At 47.3% G+C, this 23,204-nt stretch overlaps 1 protein-coding gene across 2 annotated transcripts in view; it reads left to right on the top strand.

Annotated features, from left to right (window-relative positions):
* Positions 1-23,204, top strand: part of PEX14 (peroxisomal biogenesis factor 14) — a 144,370-nt gene that overhangs the window by 48,401 nt on the left and 72,765 nt on the right. For both annotated transcript variants that reach the window (XM_019461356.2, XM_019461355.2), the window contains exon 3: positions 8,653-8,737. In XM_019461356.2, the coding sequence (XP_019316901.2) occupies positions 8,653-8,737 (85 nt within the window). The remainder of the gene's footprint in view (positions 1-8,652; positions 8,738-23,204) is intronic.

Raw genomic sequence — 23,204 nt, 5'->3', positions numbered from 1 at the left:
AACCGTGAGTTCATGACCTGAGCCAAAATCAAGAGTTGGATGCTTACCTAATTGACCCACCCAGGTGCCCCAAATCTATTTTTTACCATTCAGTCTCTCTCTCGTTTTTTTGTAGGATGTATGTTAGGAATGTCATTTAGTGTCACCTCACAGGTTTTATTTTATTTTATTTTAATTTATTTATCCATTCACTCATTCATTCACAGGTTTTAGTTTTGTACTGTATGGGGGGTGATTGTAGGCAGAATTTCTTGGTCCAGAGCTTATCTTCCATAGAATCCAAGAGCCCATCTCCTTGCCCTCTGAGCAAGCTAAACCATCCTGAAGGGATCCTGTCCTATGCCACTTGGTGGTCATCTGTTCAGTGTCTAACCCCCCCCAGTGATGACTTAATGCTTGAAACTGTCTGTCTGTGACATAACCTCCGTCCCCTTCCTAATCATCGCACATCTCAGCAGTGCATGACCAGAGAGGGCTTTCCTGATCTCCTTCATCTGGCCCCGACTTCAGAAGAGGTGGGAACCAAAGCACTGTTTCATCTGCCGAGCATCTGGAAAGTACTGGAGTTTAAGAGAAGTAACCTTCAGAAAGCGTAACATTCAGCCTATGCTGGAGAGAAAGGAACCGGGAAGTCGAAGCCATGGTATCATCAAGAAGGTCCTGGAGACCGAATGCTACATATTTTTAGTGCTGGAGTCACCAGCCACCGTCACTGAGTGAGCTCAGAGTTCTCCTAGGGAGCATCTTGGACACTGAGTCATTACATTCCTTCGGAGTGATTCAACTCAACAGCTTGACACCTTCATTAATTTTACAACACGAAGCCCGGGTGCTCTCTGCTTCCTCTTTAACAGCACAGGGAAATTAGAGGAATATCGAAAATATAAAAACCAAGGGAAACTGGCAGAAGGAGCAGTCGGGGAGCTGTTGAAAGACACCGTGTTAAGAAATTGAACTCCTTGCCTTTTCTTGGTATCTCTTGAGACTCAGCACCCAACTCTTGCCACACATCTCTGGCACGTAAACCTTTTAAAATCTGTTCCTGGCACGCAGGCCGGACCTCTGACTTGCAGCCGGCTCGTTCGCCTTCTCTGCTGAGGTCACTGCTACCGTGATCCGTGTATAATGGCATTTTCCTCTTCTTTTCAGTATGGAGGCTATTACAGTTTCTTCTCTAAGCAGGACTTCAAACAATTTGCTGCCAGTTGGATTTCAAAGCCAAGGAAAAGGCAAATGTCATCCTTTTTTCCTCCCCTCTTTGGGTAACTGCTTTGTTGGTTGCATCAAAAATTAGAGGGGCTGCTATCTAAATTCAGGTGGGGATGCATGGGGACAAGGCATTTAAATTTGCTTTTCTTTCTCCCTGAAGGAGAAAATCCTTTTCCTTCTCAACCTTTCCTAAAAAGGAACTTTGATCTTCTCAACCCCGAAGCAAGGGTTTTCATTTCCTCTCCGGCAAGTGTGTGTGCACCGCAGCCCTTTCTGCGATGCGGTGACAGTGAGGCTCAGCGACAGCAGCTCCTCTGCTTTTCAGGCTCTGCTGCCCAACTGCACCAGCTCCCGGCGGCTGGAGGCTGGCGCCCACTGCGCTCTCCAGAGTCACCCTTTACGCCCCTAAAGCCACCGTCACTTGACATGAAATAGTGCATGTTGGCTGAAGATGCTTTTTGATTTCCACACACATTTCTGGAAGAACTAGTTTAATCAAGTAAGAAAACAATGACATTCTGACAAGCAGTTCACGCAATATTTTTAACTCGGGCCAAGAAGAGAACAATTTAAACATAGAGGTATTTCACTTTGAAAGGTAGTTTTTGTGCACACGGCGTTGCCACTTTTCATAAAGGCTTTTACTACATATATCAACGTGTTTTAAGAGAGGCTAGGGTCAATAATGCGTGCTTTGGAATTCCCTAAATGCAGATTTACACAGTAGACCTTAAAAATACTACATTCTATCGTGTCAACTCCTGTGCACTTCTACCAGAGAGATTTTATTTCTTTAATGTGAAAAACAAAAGGACAGAGGAAAGTAAAACAAAGGAAATTAGGGCCCACAGGCTTAATTAGTATAGAGTTGTAACCCAAATCAACAATGGGAAGGACACAGTGACAAAAACCAGGAAATTCCAAGTTGGAAGAGAGGCTCTTTCCTTTAACTCCTTGAGTGCTAGGGCACTTGCTAGCACGCTCCTTACCCAGGTGCAGGAGGCTGGCTCAAGTACAATACAACTCGACGTCTGTATTTTTGAACTTCCTGGCTTTTGTTGACTTTCCCCCCTCCGTTCCCCCCTTGATGCAAATGAAACGTACCTGTGTGTGTGTGTGTGTGTGTGTGTGTGTGTGTGTGTTAACTCTAGATAAACGGGGCTAAATGTGCCTCTTGATTTTGTAACCCTCAGAGAAGGAGAAAGAGTGAAAAAAAAATTCCTGTCACTGTCATCTGTTCATTTTTAATGAGCAATTTTAAAAAATTGAAAATAAAAGAGGAAAATGAATAGGTGTTGAACCAGCCCGTGATATGTAAATGCCAACTAGTAATTACCTAAAACCTCAATTTTCATTCTGTTTCATCTTGCAAAACATTTCATTTTCCCTGAGTGAAAACACTTCACCGGGGCTGTGCGAGTCAGCGGAGCGGCCGCCCTTGGCCTGCGCGGCCGCCGGCTCCGGCTAGGGGGCACTTTGGCTCCGCGCTTGGGCTGCCTGAGCGGCGTGTCCACCTCAAGGTTATTCCCCTCTTGCCATTCCAGTGGTTTTGCTCGGAGAGCCGAGAGCGTTCGCTGGCGCCCCTCCCCCCACCCCCACGCGGCTGGTTTCGGGGAGCCGTATCCCTCCTTGTCCTTGCACGGGGATCGTATTGAATTTTGGCTGACCGAGCCTTCCTGTGCATATTAACTTTCCCCTCACCTGCCTGCGAGCCCCCTCGGCTTCCCTGCGTGGCACCTCAACACTCTTCAGAGCAGCTTCCTTTCTGCCGGTCCCCCTCCTTCCTCCCTTTGGGATTTCGGACACGACAGTCTCTCTTTTTTGTTTCCCGCTTCTCCTTTTTATTCCTCCTTTTTCATTTTGGCGACTGGGGGTGGGGGTGCGCGTGGGGGGGGTGGGGGGGGCGCGGCTCCCCTCGCTTGCAGCTCACGCACGTTCGCCCTCCTGCCACGCTTAGAATGAGGGTTCTGACATTTCTCGTGCGTGCTCGTAGATTCTCTTTCGTTCTGGTTCAGGATCTGACACCTTGTGGGTGTGTTCGCACGCACGGCGTCTTGGAATGTGGCCCGTGGCTACCCCCGCTTCCAGGGTGGTCACCCTTCTCAGCCCCTTCCCTAGCTAAGAGGGAGAGTGTGGAGGATTGAAAAAGAACGGAGAGCCCCGGGATTGGGAACTGGCAGATTAGAGGGGATTCTGGATGCAGAGAGCCAGAATTATGTTGTCCTAGGACCCTGCATTTGAGAGTGCTTTGCCTGGAATCTCAAGGAACACGGCCTCTTTAGTGAGATATATAGCTTCATAATTAGCCCGTTGCATTTTTTCACGAGTGCTAGCATCAGCGTTCTACGATGTGTTTCCCTGATTAACAGCTGCTTTGCAACTATTTCCTTGTGCCACCGATGACCATATTTGTCAAGGAACTCCTGACAGAGTACTGATTTCTTACTAAAATGCAGCATTTCTGTTTGAAGAGGGTGCTCTCGTTCTCCGCACTGCCCGGCTTTTAAAGTCGGTCCTTGTTAAAACTCGAGTTGGCTTCGGTCTGACGCTTGTTAACAGGATTCTGGGTATCTATCTGCTTTAGAGTACCAGCGTAGGAACCTCTCACAGGCGATGGAATCTTCTGAGGCACGCACGTGCCACACTGCAGCGCTGGGGTGGGCCTTCGGGCCCGCACCTCGGTCATTCCTTTTGCCCTCTGGCTGTGATCTCTCTGGGTTAAAAAGGACTTGGCTTTGGTTGTTAGCGTCATTAATTTTTGACTATTTTTAATATTTTAAAATGGCTAATGAATGCTCACGTTTTAGGAGATAGATGTGTACGGAGCACACAGGAGTGCTGGAATTGGTGGCATTCCAAATAAGTGTCACTGGAGACAATGCATCAGGTTTACGTGTCAGGTGCAAAGTGCTAAGGCTTCCTCACACCCCGGGGTCGCTAGCAGGCAAGCTCTGTTCTCCCGTCCCCCTCGTGCGGAAAAGAAAGTGTGCCTTCTGAAGATTACAGCGTGCGGGTCTTTTGTAGGAGAGCGGGAAGCACACAGGACGCATCTCTTCAGCGAAGACTGTCGGAACCTCGAGTCTGCTCACCAGGGATTACTTATCTTGCACAATGCATTTAATAGCACATAGTTCATCGTAGATCACCCCTGAGTATGCTGTAGTCCATTGATTTATACAAGTACAAATCCTGGGCTCTCAAACAAGGGTCTCTCGCAATTGGCCAGTCATCCGGGGTCCAAAGGCCCCTCTTCCCCCTGGGTTGCAGCAGGCCCTCCGGGGCAGCCATTGCAGAGGGGAGGTTACTCCCCTTGCTTGCATCGTGGCTTTACCTCTGGCTTTCAGTGACAGGCCCGTGAAAATGATCAAATTTCCCTAACACTCGGGAGTTGATGGTGACAGGGTGGTTTTATTTTGCTTTTTGGGGGAGAGAGGTGGAAGGTGAGGTCACAGGAATAGGGGTGGCGAGAAACTTCGCTTCTGTTTTCCTCTGAGTTCGTCACCCGTATTTTTATGATACCAGCTAGTGGCAATTCGAGGTGCGCTCATTAAGAACTCTCAGCGCAAGAGGAGGAGAAAGGAAAAACGATCCCGTGTTTCTCATGGACTCAACGGCAAGTGGCTTCCAACAACGGCATCAGGTGCTGTGCGCCAGAATTTTCCCTGGCTTGCTGCACTCCCACAACATGTGCAATAAAGTTCCTGTCTCCGTTTTACATCTTTGACATTGAGGCGGAAGATTTGGCCTGAATTTATGTAATTTAGTTGGGCACAAATATAACCCATGAATAGTCACATTCATCTCCTAATTAGAAAATCAAACGATAATACAGGACAGGCTGCAGGCACCCCATCATTTCGACCAACAAAAGCATGCTGTGTGTGTCGACCCTCTGTAGAGGAAGAGCCAGTTGAATTGCTTCATGAAGTTAATGCAAAGTGTCCAACAATAGGTGAATGAAAGCTGCAAAACCCAGTGTGCCCAGCAGTTATTTAGTGTGCTGAAATCTTTGCATTATGGGTACAGATTTGGGGAAACCTTTTACCATCTGTGGATGGCTCTCGGGCATGTAAAATTCCGGGTTGGACAGGCCTTTCCCCCGTATTGTAGCTCCAGTTCCTCGTGCGGTGGGTGCAGGGGAGAGTAGAGAGTAGCTGAAGAAATAATTAGTGGAAGGAGGAGAGAAGTTTTCATATGTTCACACTTACCTGGAGCTGCCTATCTGGGTATCTTTCTTATTCAGCACATTATGTTGAGGCTATTAGTTTGGATGCTTTATATTTTTGCATCTGGCGTAGTGATATCGATGCTGTTAAATATGTGATTTGCCTGTCGCCTGCATTTTCAGACAGAGATCAAGAGGAACATAAACAAGTCCCAAATATACTTTATGTAGGTGTTTGGCAGCATGATTTTATATGGCTTGAAATTAGTGAATGGAAACTTTAAAAGAAATTGTTCATATTTTTGCAAGTTTGAAGTGTGCCGGGACTTTGTCAAATTCCCGTTAAAATAAATACGTCAATTTCATCTCCCTCCCGAATTCATTTATCTTGCTTTTTTAAAAGGTGTTTTCTACTTTACCTGATGTTTAAATTGGATTCGCTCGTTTATGCTGTTCTTTGCTATATCCCCCACGTTTTTCTTAAATGAATTACTAATGACAGAGCACTCCATCATTCCCTCTCTACAGCCACTTTAAGGAAAGCATGGTGATCTAAACCTTTTAACCTATTAAAGATGATTTTTCCCAATTGAATCAGACCCACCACAGGTGTAATAACTAATCATTTAAACTACACCTGCTATTATGTATTTTTAAGCCATTATGCGTGTTGGATAGATGATAATTCATGTTTATTGCATTGTCCGATGGATCCGTTTTGCCTACACTAGGCTGATTAATGTATTTAAAGAAATAAGAGATGCAATTTTTAAAAAAAAATTGATGGAATGCGCCAAGCACTGCATTGAGTGCACCATTAAACCCATCAGAACTTTGCTCTCTGACCAGAAATGCATATACCAAGGACTATATTAAAAAAGCAAGGTGAAACCTGTGCATTTTAGTGGTGGGATTCTGTTTTCTTTCTCCATCATGGAAAATTTTGGAAGGATGAAGGAAAGGTCGGCGCTTCTGCGGGTAAATGAGAGGAGCTGTGTTGTACTATCTGCTGCTCAAGACCTGCTCATCCACGTTCCCTCTGACACCTGGTGCACACACCGCCGCGTGCGGAGACCGCCGCGTGATACCAGTGTCGTAATTGTCGTGTGTGTGGCAGGTGTATTTTTTTCCAGGTGAAGGGCGGTCACCCCCGAGCCGTCAGAGCTGTGCCGATGGGCATCGACCCTGGGGGGGCCTGTGACTGTGTAGCTGTCCACCCCTTCCTGGACATGGGGCTCTCTTCCTCTTGTCTCTCTCCTTCCTCCCTCCCCATCCCCCCTCCGGCTTCTCCCCTTCCCCTTTCTTCTGCCCACCCTGGTGGGTCAGCTCCTCTGCTTTCTCCTCTTGTCCCGTGGCCACTCCTTCCTTCTCCCCAGTCCCTCTTCTGTCTTCCTCTTCTCTCTCTCCCTTCTCCCGTGTCTTCATTAAACTGTATCATTTTGTAGATGTTGGTCACATTTTTTTTTCTTAAAGTTTGGTGCGAACCGAGGAGATGTGGTCGAGGGACCGAGGGGGCGCGTATGGAGTTTTGGGCTCTAGAATCTGGAGCATGATTTCCGTCCAGTCCGGAGCTGTTTGGTTACCACTGCAGCTCATGATGGGGTTTAATAGGTTTGCAGGGCTGGATGGATGACAGCCACGCTCCGGGAACGCTGCTGTGTCTTACCGCTGACGGGCCCGAATCCGAAGGCCTGGGACACTTGAGTTCATCCTTTAGGGAGACTGTCTCCGGCAGGCCTCCAGTAGAGGGACTACAAGGGAAAATATATAAGGGAGTTGCCTGGCTTTCTGTTTTTCTTTCTAATTTATCGTCATCTTTTGTTATCAGAGAAGTGTGTCTGGTCGCAAGATTAAATTCATATAAAACATGAGGAGACTGTTTGTAAGTTGTATTCCATTTGTAGCCACAGTCGCTGCATAGCTGCTGTCCTTAGTCTGCAGGATCTTAGTAAAGTTCCTTATGTTTGGTCCCTTAGAAATTTTTTCCTTCGGCAACTTAGGAGGGAACTCTAGGGTTTGATGACTTTACCTGTAACATGAGATGTTATTACCCATTTGGTTTTGATGAGATGAGTAATGCCAGTCATTTAAAACAGCCCCTTCCCTCTCTGGGGCAGGTTGGCATTTCCCACCCGTTGCACTAGTGCCCGGGACAGAGAGCACACAAGCGGCGTGGAAATACACACTTTGTGTGTGCTGAGTGATGCGAAGGTTAATGCCTTCAGCACGCTGCCTTCCACCCCCTCCTTGGCTTATTTGAAGATATGAAGATTTCATTGAATAGTATCATCACCAGACGTAGGGAGATAATCTGTCAATCTGTCAGCTTTTAGCCATGAAACCCCAAACTTTGTCCTTTGAAGTCTCTTCAGAATTGAGCTCCGTTGCATAAGCGGGACCAGCGTGGATGGCTGTGCGCGGTGTCTCTTATATAATCCTTCCCAGCCGGTCTGCGCTCAGCACTTTGCCAGGCTCTGTGGAGACAGCATGGTCTCTTCTCTTCAGATGCTTGCAGTGTAGTTGGGGAGGCAGCCTGAACATTAGAAGACAGTATAATTATGTCTTCAATTATACGGTACACACTACAAGCATTAAAGAATTTAAGAGAATGGGGAGATCAGAGATGGCTTGCTTATTTAGGGAAGGCTTCGAGGAGTTAGCACAGGCTATAAAAGGGCTGTGCTGGGGTGTGTGTGTGTGTGTGTGTGTGTATGTGTGTGTGTGTGTGTGTATGCATGCAATGTTTAGACAGGTAGAGGTGGGAAAGGGCCGCCTTCTAGAAAAAGGGCATAGCACGAGCACAAGCATAGGGACATGGATGCGTGTGGCCAGGAGAAGGCTACCTGTCCTGCCCAGGAGTGTGAAGAATCAGCTTGAACAAGGAGAAAAAGAAAGGATTCCTGCAGGTCTTAACAGTTAGGTTGAGAGAATCAGATACAGGAAGCCAGTGGGAACCAACGTAGTCTTTTATTTAGGTATATTTTATTTATATTTATTTTATTTTATTTTTCTAAAGATTTTATTTTTCAGTAGTCTCCACCTCCCAACATGGGGCTCGAACTCATAACCCTGAGATCAAGAGTTGGATTTTCCACCGACTGAGCCAGTCAGGCGCCCCTATTTAGGTAGATTTTCAATGTGAGAAATAACTGGTTATAAATTTGACCACAACGGTGTGTTTATTTCTGTGGGCCTGGGGATAAACTGGTAGGATTTTGAATCTTGAAATTCAGACCATGGAAGTTTACTTTTCTTCTCTGTTTTATCTCCCCAACCAGATTGCCACAGCAGTGAAGTTTCTACAGAATTCCCGAGTCCGTCAGAGCCCGCTTGCGACCAGGAGAGCATTCCTCAAGAAGAAAGGTACAGCTTCCCACGGCCATGTCGCATGGCCTGCAGAAAGGGGCTGGGGACGGGGCAGGTGGAATCCACGGTGTTGCCGAGAGGACCTCCTGTAGCCCTCCCACTGGTGTGGGGGTGAAGGGGAGCCCCCCAGAGGGAATGCAGGCTTCTTTCCCCACGGTGGAGCAGAGAGGTGATGCCACCTGGATGATCGAGCACCACATGTAAGGCCATCAACGTAGCCCAGGACAGCCTGGCACAGGCAACAAGGCGAGGCCCACTGGATAGGACTGTGGAGGACTTCTGTTTTCTGGTCTGTTCTTCTGATGATACGACCCTGGCTACACAATGCCTGGCCTCAGGTTAGGAGGTCAGCTGCCTCAGTAAAGAACCAGGGAGAAAGAAATTGAAGGGCGAGGGAAATGAGATGGCTAAACAAGGTCAGGTTAAGGTCGAGCCTGGGGTCAGTCTGATTTACAGATTGAAGTGGTAAATTACTGGTTTTATGGTATTTCTGTAAGCGGGGATTAAATGGGTCTTGACAAATTCAATATTGTCCAAAGCAGAAAGAATCTCTTCTGGCTCTGTTGCAATTTAGGATAATTTTCTGTTTTTGTAAAATACAAAACAAACCCCAAAATGAACAACAACAAAAAAGAAATCTGACTTTTCATTCTTTGAACATTTAATTTTCTAGAAAGCTGGAAAGTTGTATAAATGCCCTTATATACCATGAGCAGGGGGAGAGGTGAGGTGTCTCCCCGCCCTGACCCCGACCCCATCCCCCAACCAAACTCTTTTTCCTTTAGGAGCTGGAATGTTAGCCTCAAAATTGTAGGTTGTGGGCTTTAAGTCATCTGTGGCTGGAATAGAAGACGGAGTGGCTTGGTGGTGTTTCCTCGGTCTGTATCCCACCAAAGAGATGCTTGCGGGATCGCGTCCTGGGCCTGCGCCCTTGGGGTTTGGGCAGAAGGAGCCTGAAGCTCTCCGTCGACAGGCATCTGTTCAGCGGCAGCCTCGGGGGCGGCCCCTCGACTGAGTTGGTGAGGGGCGCTGTGCATGTGCTGGCGGCACTGTGCTCGCCCCCCATCAGCAGGCGGTTATTAAAATTTGGAGTGCGTTGGCCGGCCTCTCCACTCCGCAGCCATCATGCCATAAAAGAGTTTTTCCTTGAAATATGTGTACCTATGGGGAGTAATTAATCATAAAAGCTTGGGGATTTCAGCTCCCTCATCAAAGCATGGAAGCTCGGGAAAGCTGAGCCTAAAAGCTGTGCTGATTACCCGGGGTAACCTGAGACAAAATCTATGGTTGCCGAGAGATCCTTTGCCCCAGTATATTGTGCAATATTATAACTGCCTGATCTTCTCTTCCACTGACAATGACCAGTTATTCCTCATTTTCTCTCAAACGCAGCTGGGTTAGAATTTCATTTGCAGAAGGTATTTAGAGCAATTTAGAGACAAATGTCTCTGGTGTTTGCTCGGCACTTCCCCACCGCAGGCTTTGCTGAGCAGTTTTAGTATCAGGAGCTCCATCTAATCTGTTTAATTTTAATAAATCCCTGACTGGGAGAGGGAGAGAAAAAAAGAGAGAGGGAGAAACTCTGGACCAAATAATACTTCTTTTGAGTTGGTTGGCTAATAATTACTGTAGAGAGGAAAGTGTTTTGTGCAATTATTATTTGTTGCTCCTTTAAAAAACGCGAAACAAACCCAGTTGATTAATCCATCTAAGAGTGTTTTACCCTGTGCCGTGCCCTGTTCTGGGCCCCGGGGACTCAGCAGAGAAGGGGCAAGATGCCATCCCTGCCCTCGGCTAGCTTACATTCTAACGGCCAAAGGCGGACAACAGACGGAAAAAGGAGACGCGTAGTGTATCGGGTGGCAAGTGCCACAGAGAAAAAGAAGGCCGGGTGCGTGGGGTCAGGAGCCCCGTTGCTGGGGTGGGAACGGGCTGCGCCTTTAGACAGGGCGACCAGAGCACGCCTCTCTGAGAGGGTGGCGTGAGCGGAGGCCTGAGGGAGGTGAGTGTTTGTCACTGTGGAACGGGCACCGTTCCTCCTCGACCCCTGGGTCGGTGAGAGATTTTAGAACATTAGGGTAGCAGGAACCTCGGGAGAGGGGCCTCCTACCCTTATTCCTCCAAAGAGAGCCACGGGAGTTTACCCTGAGCCTCAGTCCAGAATCACTGGACGCAATCACCCGTCTCCATCATCCGCTAAAATGCTGCTTCGGTCAGGAATTATCTGTTTCCGAGTTGAATCCCAATAGGGTAAGTTCTGGCAGGACCTTTTCTGGGCAGAGGATTCCAAGGTTTGATTGGCGCCTGGGGAAGAAGAGCCCCTTCGTGGGTTTACACTTCACTTTTTAAATTTCCGGCTGTTCCTTGGGTCAGGTGTACACGGTCAGCAGAGCTTGGCGCCGTCTCTGCTGGGGAGAGGGAGGAGGGCCTTTTGCAATGGAGCGAGCGGCTCCCCTGTCCCTAACTGTACTTGGGAAGGAAAGAGAGTTGGCTGGGTGGTCTGTGGGGGTGGGGAGGGTGTCCTGAGGGGAGGGATCGAGGTTCTGGCATCCTCCCCGCAGCTACCCCCTGTAGGACTCGTCCTCGTCCTCGTCCTCGTAGTCGTGGTCGTCGCTGGGGGTGGGGGTGGGTGGGGGTGGGGGTGGGGTTTGGAGCGCTGGCTTTGGGCGAGCTCGCAGCTACTGTAGTCTTGGCTTTTCCTAGCAAATGTCACTTCGGGGAATTGCAGTGGAGCTCTGCCTTGAATTATAATCTTGACTTTCTTTTTTTTAATAAACATCTCTTTCCTGAAAAGGCAAATCCAATTTTGTTTTTCTTTTAATATTATTTAATATTTAATATAGAAATTGAGGTCCCTATAGTGCATGTCAGTTCAGTGGAAAATGAGGGTTACTTTAGGCACATCAGCTGAGTTTGTTTTAATGGGAAACCACAGCCCGAAGCAGGGCTGAAGCCTGCCTCTGATACTGACAGGTTAAATGTTGTGCTCTCTGATTTGGGGGGCCAGGGAGGGGCAGGGGCGGGCTAGGTGGGGAGGGAATGGGATAGGCATGCAAGAGAGTTGGTTTGCGAACGTCTTCTGTGTTTGTGGCTTTTTTGTTTTTGTATCGTGAGGTCTCTTCTGGATGCTTTAAAGTCTGAATGTGGCGTCATTAATGAGAAACATGAAGTTATTGGAATCATTTATCATTTTCTTTGAAGTTTGTACTGCCATTTTGTGTAATTTACAATATTTCTTTCTTTTATCGGGAATTTTTTGGATGAAAGAGAAAAGCAGCTGTTCACCTTCAGAGTATTAGAATAAATGTTTTTGTTTTCCTTCCAACCACTTGATTCTGCAGATGGCACATCGACCATGTAGTCAGCCGAACATGGGGATCACTGGGCTGTGTGTGGGGGTTTAAGCCCTCCTAGCACTGGAACCGCCTACAGAAGCCGTTCTCACCGGGCAGGCGTCATGTCTGGGCTTTAAGTGGGCTGCGGTCCAGGAGGTTAGAGTAGCTTAATAACAGCAATAGAATCGGTCCAGAAAGTTAGAGGCTTGGACAGCGTTGTCAATAGGCTTATGTTGATTTGACACCCTATCCAACCACAAAATGTAGGAGGCAGGCTGCTTCCAAACACGTTGGCAGGCTGAGTGGAAGGTGGGTATAAGTGATGCCTGTCCGTCGGGGGTGCGGGGCAGGTGACATGGGGGGAAGACAGCGTTGTCTGTTAGCTTACTCTCATATCCATGTTGCAAAGCAGGCTTCTGGAAAAACGACAAACGTCATACACGTTTCTGTATAATCCCGCCTGACGGGGCCTGGGCTGTGTTGGCTGAGACTTGTGCTCATGGTGCCTTTCTCAAGTGTGTCAGGAAAGGGCTGTGCTCTCGTTCATCTAGTAAATAGTCCAGGGGTGAGGAGAACTGAGCAGACAAGAGACACCACCATCCTTTCTCATTCTCAAAGGTGAAACAAGATCTTATCTCTCTTCTGTTCCTGGAAGCGGAACCCCTGGTAGCAGAGCTGCCTCCTTGCTGGAAATGAACTTGAGGAAGAAACCTGATGGTCTCAACCTTGGTGGCGGGGTAGAGGTGAAGGGCTGCTCTCGCTGGAGTATTTTAAGGGGGAGTAAATTCTTACACAGACTTCAATTTAACTCTCTTTTATTACTTTTCTTTTTTATCATTTACGTCCATTTCATGAGGTAGTTTGCATGTCCTTGAATGGAATCTCGTTACCATGAAAGCTTTTTTAGCATTGATTTCATAACAGTCTTAATTTAATAGCTCCGTCATTACTGAGAAGCTCTGGGAGTGGGGCCCTGGCTTTCCAGGTCACTGACCTTTTAATTACAAACCTTGTTCTGATGGCCAGGTTATCGACTGGACAGCTCCCAGCTTGTGCCCCCAGGATGAAAACGAAAATAACTATGTTTCCTCCCCCATCTCCAGGAAAAAAAAAAAATTGTAACCTCATGTGTTTCTAAAATTAATTTTCTCCTTCAGCTTTACTTTATAATTAATTCTTTAACGTGTCTTAGTGAGGCCAGAAGTATTTTTATAACGCTGCTCTTCCTAGAGCTTGGGTCCATCAGAGACCTTAGAGGGGGGCGGGGAAGGGAGACGAAGATCTCGCCAGCTCCCACCCCATGCTTGACGGTGGTGGCCCGTTCCTTCACCCTCAGAGACTCCTGTGGCTGAGCTGGCAGGAAAGGCGTTGGCTCTGTGAGGGGCTGTCTGGCCCTCCTGAGTCTTTGTTAATGACACGTGGATCGTGGCATCGTGGCATCGAGATTTAGATTCATTCCTGTATTCACTGGAGTTAATTGTGACTTCTCTATCCTGGATGCTTCATCTTGTTTATTTTTTTAAAGAATGTTTTATTTTATTTAATTTCTTAAAGTCATCTCTACCCCCAGTGTGGGGCTCGAACCCACAACCCTGAGATTAAGGGTCACACGTTCCACCAACTGAGCTGGCCAGGCGCCCCCGATGTGGACATTTTAAAAAGATGCTCCCCTTCTGGGCAAAGACCAGGGTTGGGTGATTTTTCGTATTGCCTTGCCTCTCTGTTCGTCTCAGATGACTGGAAGAAACAAAATAACCTACCTGAGGAGTTCTGCTCGGTCATGAGCTTGAACTGAGTACGTGATCTAGGTTCTCTCTCACTGGTGACGAAGAGGGAAAGAAAAGGACAGGACAGTGGCTGGTAAGAAGGGTGACCGCAGGCTCCAGTCTGCCCAAGACTGTCCTGGTTTCAACACTGGAATTCCTGTGTCCCCTAGGCCTGGGCAAGCGGGTCACCCTGGCAGGGCAAGCCTCCCCGCCCCCGGAGTGAGAACTATCAGGAGAGACAAAATGGGTGTGTTTTTTGGAAGCCGGAGGAAAAAGTTCACCAGCGGTCAGTTCCTTGCTAGTCCAGCCTGCATTCTAGTGGCATTTCCTCAAACACTGCCTGCTGTCGCTCCCCCAGGCCCTGCCCTGCGACGGGTCCCGTGCAGAGAGCCTCTGGGGCTGGGGCCGTGCCCCGCAGGTGAGTGAGGAGCTGCCGGTGGCCGAGCAGACAGGGCTGTGCGCGGCAGCCTCCGGCTCGTTCCTGAGGATGATTGAGCACCTCCATCCATCTGTTGTGAACGGACCATCTTCCTTCCCTGCCAGCCTTGCATCTGCATATCCGTCACCTGCTGTTCCGGACCGGCCTATTCATCACACTGACTGGTGTTCCCCCATCAATTTTCCTGCTCCCCTTGCTATCCAAACTTGTCTTGAACTCCAGAGATTCTTTTTCAGCATCCAGGATGAGAGCTACAGCAGCTAGACTGGCCGAATGCCCTGGAGATAGGGATACTATGGCTTCCCCGTTCAGAGGGGAACGGATGGGACTTGTTCCCCCAAGAAGGCTGAGGCGAGTAGGTTCCTGCCATGGGGGGGACCTCCCACGGGGGGGACGGTGGCACGGAGGAGCTCGGGGTGGAGGGGACACAGCTCTTTCGGGTTTACCTACTTGCTTTGAAGTTTGCCCTGGAAATGAAGAATGGTTCCTCTCTTCTCGAGCTTTTGTGCCTTCAACAGTGCGACAAAGAAAAGCAAAGTGACGTTGTCATGTATGGTAGTAGTCTTTGAGAATTTTGTTTTTCTCTTTTACTTTGTGGAAAGGTAAGATACGTATGTGGCTTCAAAAATGCAAACCGTAAGGAAGGATATACGGTGAAAAATTCGTCTTCCTCATTTCTCTTGTTCCCGTCCCTCTTAATTCTCTTTTCCAGAGGATGCTGCTCTTTATTCAGTTTCTTCTGTATCATTCCAAAGATAATCTACCCATATAAAAGCATGTTAATATTTATTACTCCTCCCAGAGAACCACAAACACTTTTTTAATGCAGTGGTAGCGTATTTTACACTTCACCTTTACACTTGACGTTACATTTGGGCATTCATTCCACATCAGCACCTATAGATGGGGTTCCTTGCTCTCAGTGGCTGCGTGGTACTCCAGGATGACCGTGGTCCAGAATTTGTTTTGACCAGTCCCAATTTAGTGGGCATTTAGGTTGGTTCCTGTCTTCCGCCGTTTCAAACAGTGCCCCAGTGGATATCCTTGTGTAGACATTGTTGGACCTGTGTTTGGCACGCTGCTGAAGTAAAACTGCTTTGCATATGTGAGTAGGCTAGGGTGTATTTTCTTGCTTAAAATTTCATGAGACTGTGTTCCCCCCAGAAAGAATAGAAAACTGTTTTCTAATGTAAACATGACTGTAGGTGGAAAGAAATTAATAAAAGAAAAAAGGCCGCGTAACACATTATCATTAACACTTAGCACAGATTTGGATTCTGAGGGGACATCCTGGTCATTGGTTACAGGAAAAAACGCTTTCTTCCTAAAAGAATCCTTTTTCAGCCCGTTTTCGGAGAGGATGTGGGCTCCTAAATTTAATTTTTGACACACAAGAAACATTCAAATAAATGGCAAGCTTCAGAAACGTGGTTACAATCTTTCCAAATGAAATATATGGCTTAGTTTTCTTTTGTTGTTACTGGATGTTTTATGGGTCCTCGGCTACTGGTTAGGTGGTCGGCCTTTATTCGGTACCTGTCATGTGTAGAGTATAATTACACCAGGCGCTTCGTGAAAGAATGGTGGGGCACCTGTCTTTTCCGGTGCGAGGGGCTCGCTGGAAGGAGGTGGGGATGGGGGCAGAGTGCGCATCAGCTGTGTCTGCGCGTATCCACGAGAGGTGGCCGTGTCTCAGAAGTCGACACTGTCCGAGCCAGCGAGACTGCGGTATAAAGCTCACTGGACTGTGAGTCCCTCAAGGGCAGAGGCTGTGTCTCACTCTTCCCAGCTTCCTCCACACCCAGCAGAGCCAGCGCCAGTCAGAGGCTGATGAAGGAGGGGCTGAATGAACGAACGCTGGCCAGAAATGGAAGGCGCTCGCCAGGGAAAGCTTGCAGAAGGAGCTCGACTTTTATTTTTTTAAGTTTATTTATTTATTTTGAGAGACACAGGGACAGCACGAGTGAGGAAGGCGCAGAGAGGGAGAGAGAGAATCCCAAACAGGCTCGGAGCCTGGTACGGGGCTCGAGCCCCCGAAACCACGAGACCGTGACCCGAGCCGAGACCGAGAGTCAGATGCTTAACCAACTGAGCCACCAAGGCGCCCCATGGAGCTCGGCTTTTCTTGAGTCTACGGTGCGTGGTCATCTCCGGCATACATGTAAGGTAGTTTTGGAGTTGCTGTATGCCATCACCAGCTAGAGTACAGGGTTTGGATGCACTTCTTTTTGCCTTTAGCCTTATAGTATCCACTGAAAATGCTCTCTTCCAAAGTTCCTTAGGTCAGCAGAGCTCCGTCTTAGCCTAGACGTTGAGGGAGGCAGTAGGCATAGATGGTCAAAGCGTGGGAAGGGCGTTGTTAGGGAGGCTCACGCTGAGGCTTGTGTGCTGTTAGCTGGATTGGCCCGTAGGCTCTGCAGGAAAGAGAACCGGGGTTGGTGAGATGGGCAGTGAGGAAGGAGCCAGCGTCGGGACTCAGTTTTACAAATAATGGCGGATAGCATTACTTGAACCCGTTGAAACTCTGTCAGAGCTCTACCAAGAAAGTTTACTCTGGGCCCTGCGTCTGAACCCGAGAGGCCTGGCAATAATAAAACCAGCCATAGAGGAGGCACTGCCAGGTCTCTTGTCAAATGTGGAGGATCTGGACTAGGAAGGTGGCCGTCGAGGTGGAAATGAAAATGCCGGCGTATTTATATAGACAATTTTATGGTTTACAAAGCTCACATTAGGTTCTTCTCCAGTATAATCTTTGTAGTAGGCGAGTTAATATTTGTTGAATGAACGAATGAATGAATGAATGAATGAATACGTGATTTAATGAATCCTCCATTTTACAGATGAGGGAACTGAGGCTTAGATGAAGCAGTGCAAGAATCTGGCAGAAGTCGAAGTAGGACCCAGTCTTCTGACTAGAGGTCTTTGAACTCTACCACATCCTTTCTGGAAAGGAAGGACCGAGCCACCGAATTGTAGGGAAAAGAGTAAGCCATGCTCAGGAGTGGATTGGCTGTGTGGGGTGAGGGAGGCAGGACTGCAGGTGACTCACAGGGTGGCGTTAGAGTGTTAAGCCGCTTTGTAGAGGTATCACTGACATACAGTAAACCATACATATCGAAATTGTGCAATTTTTAAAATTTTGACACACATATGTACCCGTGAAGCCACCGCTGCAGTCACGACAGTGAACATACTGATCACCCCCAAATGTTTCCTCCTACCTTCAGCCTCCTGCCTCCAGCCCCCAGTTCCCACACAAGCACCGATCTGTTTTCTCTTGTAAAGATTAGTTTGCCTTTTCTAGGATTTCATATGAATGGGATTATACGATGTGTGTACTTCTTTTGGTCTGGCTTTTTTCACAGAGCATTTGAGATTTTGAGGTTTGTCTACACTGTTACGTGTATTAGTGGTTCATTCCTTTTTGTTGCTGAATAGTAATTCCATTGTTTGGATAGAATACAACTTGTTCATCTGTTCACTTGTTGATGAATATTTGAGTTTCTTGTTTTTTGCTATTAAAAATAAACCTGCTGTGGGGGCGCCCTGGGTGGCTCAGTTGATTAAGCTGCCTCTTGATTTTGGCTCAGGTCATGATCAAACAGTTTGTGAGATTGAGCCTCGCGTTGGGCTCCGTGCTGACAGCCCAGAGCCTGCTTGGGATTCTTTCTCTCCTCTCTCTCTGCTCCTCCCCCAACTCATGTATGCTCACGCTCTCTCTCAAAACAAATAAATAAAAAAAAATAAAGCTGCTATGAATATTTGTGTATCAGTCTTTGTAGGGACATATGACTCTCTTTCTCTTGGGCGGTACTGGTAGGTGAAATGTTTGGATAGTGTGGTGGGTATATGTTTAACTGCTTAACACGTTTCCGAAGTGTCATTGACAGTGGTTGTGCCATTTTGTGTTCTCCCCAGTCGTGTCTGAGTGTGCTGGGTTTGGAGCACGGAAGATAGGAAGATGAAGGTGCCGTATTTGTACTTTCTTTCCAGTAGTAAAACCACATGGCTTTGGAAACATTCCTTTTTTTAAAAAAAAAAATTTAAACATTTATTTATTTTTCAGAGAGAGAGAGACAGAGTGCGAGCGGGGGAGGGGAAGAGAGAGGGAGGGAGACACAGAATCCGAAGCAGGCTCCAGGCTCTGAGCTGTCAGCCCAGAGCCCGACGTGGAGCTCGAACTCACAAACTGTGAGATCATGACCTGAGCTGAAGTCAGATGCTTAACGGACGAGCCACCCAGGCGACCTCTTTGGAAGCATTCTTAAGAGAGACTAGATAATAGGTCATGTTTGGAATACTTCAGCGTGGGAGGTGATAGTGCATGGACGGCCTGGGTCGAGATGCTAGCTTCACTACTTCCTAGCTGTGTGGCCCCGGATAAAATACTTAACCTCACTGTGCCGTGGTTTCTTTATCTGTAAAACGGGGTTGATGGTAGCATTTCCTACAAAAGACTCGGGTAAGAATTAAATGAAAATGACGTGAAAAGTGCTCAGCAGAGTGCCTGACACTGAAATAAGAGCTTCATGGACGATGACAAAGATATAGCAGAGTATATCCTCTTAGAAGGTACATTCTTAAGGGGCTGTGGTCAGTTTGCTGTAACGTTACGTTAAAAAGACAGACTTGTTGGGATCATAAAAATTCACGGAACAGGAGCCTCCAGGAATTTTGAGCAGAGAGGGATTTAATTCAGGCAGTTAGGAACTGGCTCGCGATAGAAAGGGCCGGAGGAGTGGACCCAAGGCCAGGCCTCCAGGAATGACTGGCTTGCCAGGGGAGCTGCTCCGCCCTCTGTTCCAGTGAGGACAGTGGGGGATCAGGAGGCTGCCACCAGAACGGAACGTTTGAGTTCAAGAGCACACCCTCGAAGCCATGACTCAGGGATCAGGAAGTTGCTGTGCCCACCGCTGCCGTGTGTTCTGCGTCCTTAAGAACGGTGACAGGACGTTGGGATGTGAACTTGGCTTCTACCTCTGTAAAACTGCCCCTTGACCCCCGTGAAGCGAGGGCTAGAGATTGGGCACTGGGACAGGGAAGCTCCGGATTTCCAGTATCTTGCGCGTTGGTTAGCTCACGTTTGCAAATCAAAAGCAGCGGCTAAGGACTATGGGTCTTTTACCTCCTCTCAGCTTTTCACGCCGCCTGTCAGCACAGCTGACTCCCAGTCCAGGACTCTAGCTGCCAAGGAGTCTGGGAAGGGTAGCTTTTAGCGTCTTGCTTCTCTGATACAGGAAGGCACGCCAGGAAGAGGTGAGAATGAACGCCCAGTGCCTTCGGAGGAGCCCGTAGAAGAACAAAGATTCACACATAAAACACACTTGCCCCCCAAACAGGGGGTGTAAGCACCTCTTTATCATAAGCCCCTTTCTTACCGAAGGCTTAACTCGGCATTTTCCAAACCTTTTAGGTAAACAGCCCGCAAAACGAGGGAAGCATTCATTTGGCCCCGCAGCACACTAATAAAAACAGTCCGAAGAGAGGTTGTGTTTTCAGTCTAGAAGCAGGTGGCAGTGGCTCCTCTGTAAACCTAAAGTGTTTCATTCAACAAAGAGCCAATTGTATGTATATGCGAGGGAAGGATACTGTTTTAGTCAACTGTTTTTGTTGTTTTTGAGAAGAGCTGGGCCTGTAATTGCTAACAAAAGCAGTGGTGATGTATCTGTAGTTTGTCCAAGAGGTAAATATTGACGTGTTCTGTATCGCCACTGGCTTTCTGAGAGGGTTGTAAGAGTACTTGTCACTCCTTTCTGGCTCACTTCGGGATGGGAGTTGTAATGAGATTTATCTCCTAAGGGTGGGCAAGAGAGTTTTCACCAAAGGGACTATGTGATATGTGGATTTGTCTGGAAAATGTTGGAAGTAGGGACTTGTGAAACTTAAAGTACGCCATTAGGCAATCTCCACTTCACAATATGTTATGTTGATGGGGCTCTAATGAGAAAGATTCTAAAGTAACTTTGGATAGTATTCGTTCATTTACCAATCCATTGTTAAATTGACATTTTTGAGCCTGTCTTTGAGCCTGTCCTCTGTGTGTGTGTGTGTGTTAGATAGAGTATCTGCATTTGTGAAGCATGAGTTAATGTGCTTTTATTTTACATTTACTTTCCATTGTAGGCTTGCTGGGTTGGTCAGTGGACAGCTTTATCTTCTTTCCATTTGTGACAGTAAGTGGAGGTCGCTCCTAGTGGTCCTGAGGCAGTGGCATGGTGGGCCACACAGGCCTCCTATTGAAATCAAACATCTTGACTCCTTTTTCCCTTCCAGTTTTCCCCGGGCCTGCGTTTGGTTTCTAAACCATTCTGGTAGGAGCCAGTCTTCTCAGATGTCACCCGTGTCATAAGAAGACTTGTGAATGCTCCAGTCTCTTACTGTTAATTATTCTTTTTAGTTTTAAAGCCCTTTTGAGCAATCTTTCTGTAATTAGATTGTCGAGTAGGTTGTAGTAATAGGGTGGTCTTTAAATTTTGTGTAGATTTCCAGTTTGTTAAATGATTGCAAAGGCTTTCATTCATAAAGTTGAAGTTTACCTTATCATGGCATTTCAGGGGAAGAAATCATGACCCTCTGTGATAAATTAAATATCACAACCACACAAATGTCATCTTTTCAATGAAACCTAAAAGTGCAGAGGAACAGGACTCCCGTCCACTCCGTTTTTAGCTTCAAGCTGGAGCTATACTCTCAGCCAACAAGAAAAATATTTTACCACTGACGGGGGTAAACCTCTCAAGCTAAAGAACAAAGCCATACCCTCTCCTGCTTTGCGAGTCACAAACAGAATTGTCAATTAAATTATTCTAATTGCAAAATTTGGGGTCTTGGCCGAAAGAACACAGGTTGAGTTTGAAGAAGAGGCTGTTAGAAAAATCGGTTTAACTTACAAACGGAGCTAATTTGTACAGAATGTAATTGAAAGAGAATAAATATGGAGATTCATGATGACCTCTTTTGAGTCCATTTCTGATATTTACTTACATTTTTTTCAGTCAAAGCCTCTCCGTGAAGCGGTCCCGGAAAGAGCAGACTAAGTACTAAAATAGAACAGAAAATAGTGCCGTTGTTTGCAAGGCCTGAATACCTGATTTTGAAAGATTTGTACCGTTTTTATCGTTCATTCATTCATTCATTCATTCATCCAGCCAACAAGCGTTGAGCGTATTTTTTAGAAGGCACGGCGCTGGCCCTAAAACTGAGAATATCAGGGTTAATAAAATGCAGCATTCCGGGTCATCCGGAAATGTGAAATGCCCAGAATTGTTGCAATTAAGCCAGGTGCTGTGAGAAGATGATGTTGGGAGGGTGGGAGGTTTGCATCGGGAGGGCCGCTGAAAGCATAGCACAAAGAATGAGAGTGTCGGCCGAGCCACGGCCAGCTCCGAGACTCCAGCGCAGGCAAGGAGCCTGATGTGACCCAAGAACCCATAGTGGGGTGGAAAGGAGAGTGACAGCTCACCAACTTCCGCCAAGAGAGGCCACTGAGAATGGAAGTACTGTTGGAGTTTCGTACAGAGTTTCAGTCTGTAAACTTTTCATATCGTCAGTGACCAGGTTCATCCCTGTTCACCAGGCATTCCTGGTCTGCGGCCTGCTGAGTGCGCGCAGTGGGGACACGGATGGCCCATGCCATTGGAGAACTTGGTGGTGAGGCAGTAGAAACTGCTGGTGACGCAGTTGCGTCATTCGTAAGTGAGCCTGAAGTGATTGGATACAGACTGTATGATCGCCACTGGCCTCTGTAGTTTGCTTTACATTTAAAAGCACTCTCACATACGTGTACTCACTCAGTCCTCGTGGTAGCTCGAATCGGTTCCTCAAAAAAAGTGCGCTTGAGTCCGTGAGTTCGAGCCCCGCGTCGGGCTCTGTGCTGACAGCTCAGAGCCTGGAGCCTGTTTCAGATTCTGTGTCTCCCTCTCTCTCTGACCCTCCCCCGTTCATGCTCTGTCTCTCCCTGTCTCAAAAATAAATAAAAACGTTAAAAAAAAAAAAAAAAAATTAAAAAAAAAAAAAAAAAAGTGCGCTTGAGCACGGAGACTTAGGGCAGCCCCCTAAGGGGGCTGAGGAATCTGAGGAACCGGTCTGTGTCATCAGTGAGTGGTTGAATTTCAGTGTTGTCAGTGCACCCGTCCACTCCTGCAGACAAGGGCGCTCTTCTCGAAGAGTCCTGTTCTCAGAAATGAAATCCAGAGTGACCACAGAGGTTATTTCTTTCATGCACGTCTTTTCACATGCAGCGCTCTGACCAGGAATACAAGGCGAACGTAATGTTAGTTTTACGTAGTCGTGGAGATGTACTTGCTGTGTTCCACGAGGGCTCTTGCCCAGAGAGCTGGTTCTTGTGCCGGAGGAGGGGAAGGTTCGGGCTTGAGAGGATGGCTGTGTTAGTAAATGCTGTTGGCTTTGTTGTTCTGTGTGGAGGCTTTTGTCAGGACAACAAAGGGTAAATAGGGTGATCTCTGCTCCAGTGGAGAGGTCGAATGGTTACATTACACAATCTTCTAGAGCATCTTGCAGCAAATACATGGGTTATATTAAAAATTGCAATCATATCATTTTTTATAGTAAATTGCTGACCTTATGCAGTGGAATCAGCTTTATTGAATTTCGCCAAAAATGCGTTTATAATTCTGCCATACACCCATGATATTCATGTCCTTGCTGTCCATGTGGAAATGTCCCTTTTTATGATGTTAAACAAATTAAATCGACTTTCTCCCGAGCTGCTGTGCCTCACCTTTAAGATCCACTCTCAGGAGTTGAACTCCCACGGAGCAGAGCTCACCTCCATCAGCTTGGATGTCATTAACTCCACAGAACACTGGGGTCTAGTGCACTAGGAAAGGAAGCCTTGCCCCAGCGGCACAGATCTGGCTTTGAGATTATTTCAAGGTGGTTCTGGGGCCGTTAACGTATATTGC

Source organism: Panthera pardus, unplaced genomic scaffold (genome assembly GCF_024362965.1).
Source record: "Panthera pardus isolate Hobbes unplaced genomic scaffold, ASM2436296v1 HiC_scaffold_11, whole genome shotgun sequence".
In the NCBI taxonomy this organism is placed as follows: Eukaryota; Metazoa; Chordata; class Mammalia; order Carnivora; family Felidae; genus Panthera; species Panthera pardus.
Note: the sequence above shows the minus strand (reverse complement) of the source record. Positions and strands in the feature narration are given on the sequence as shown.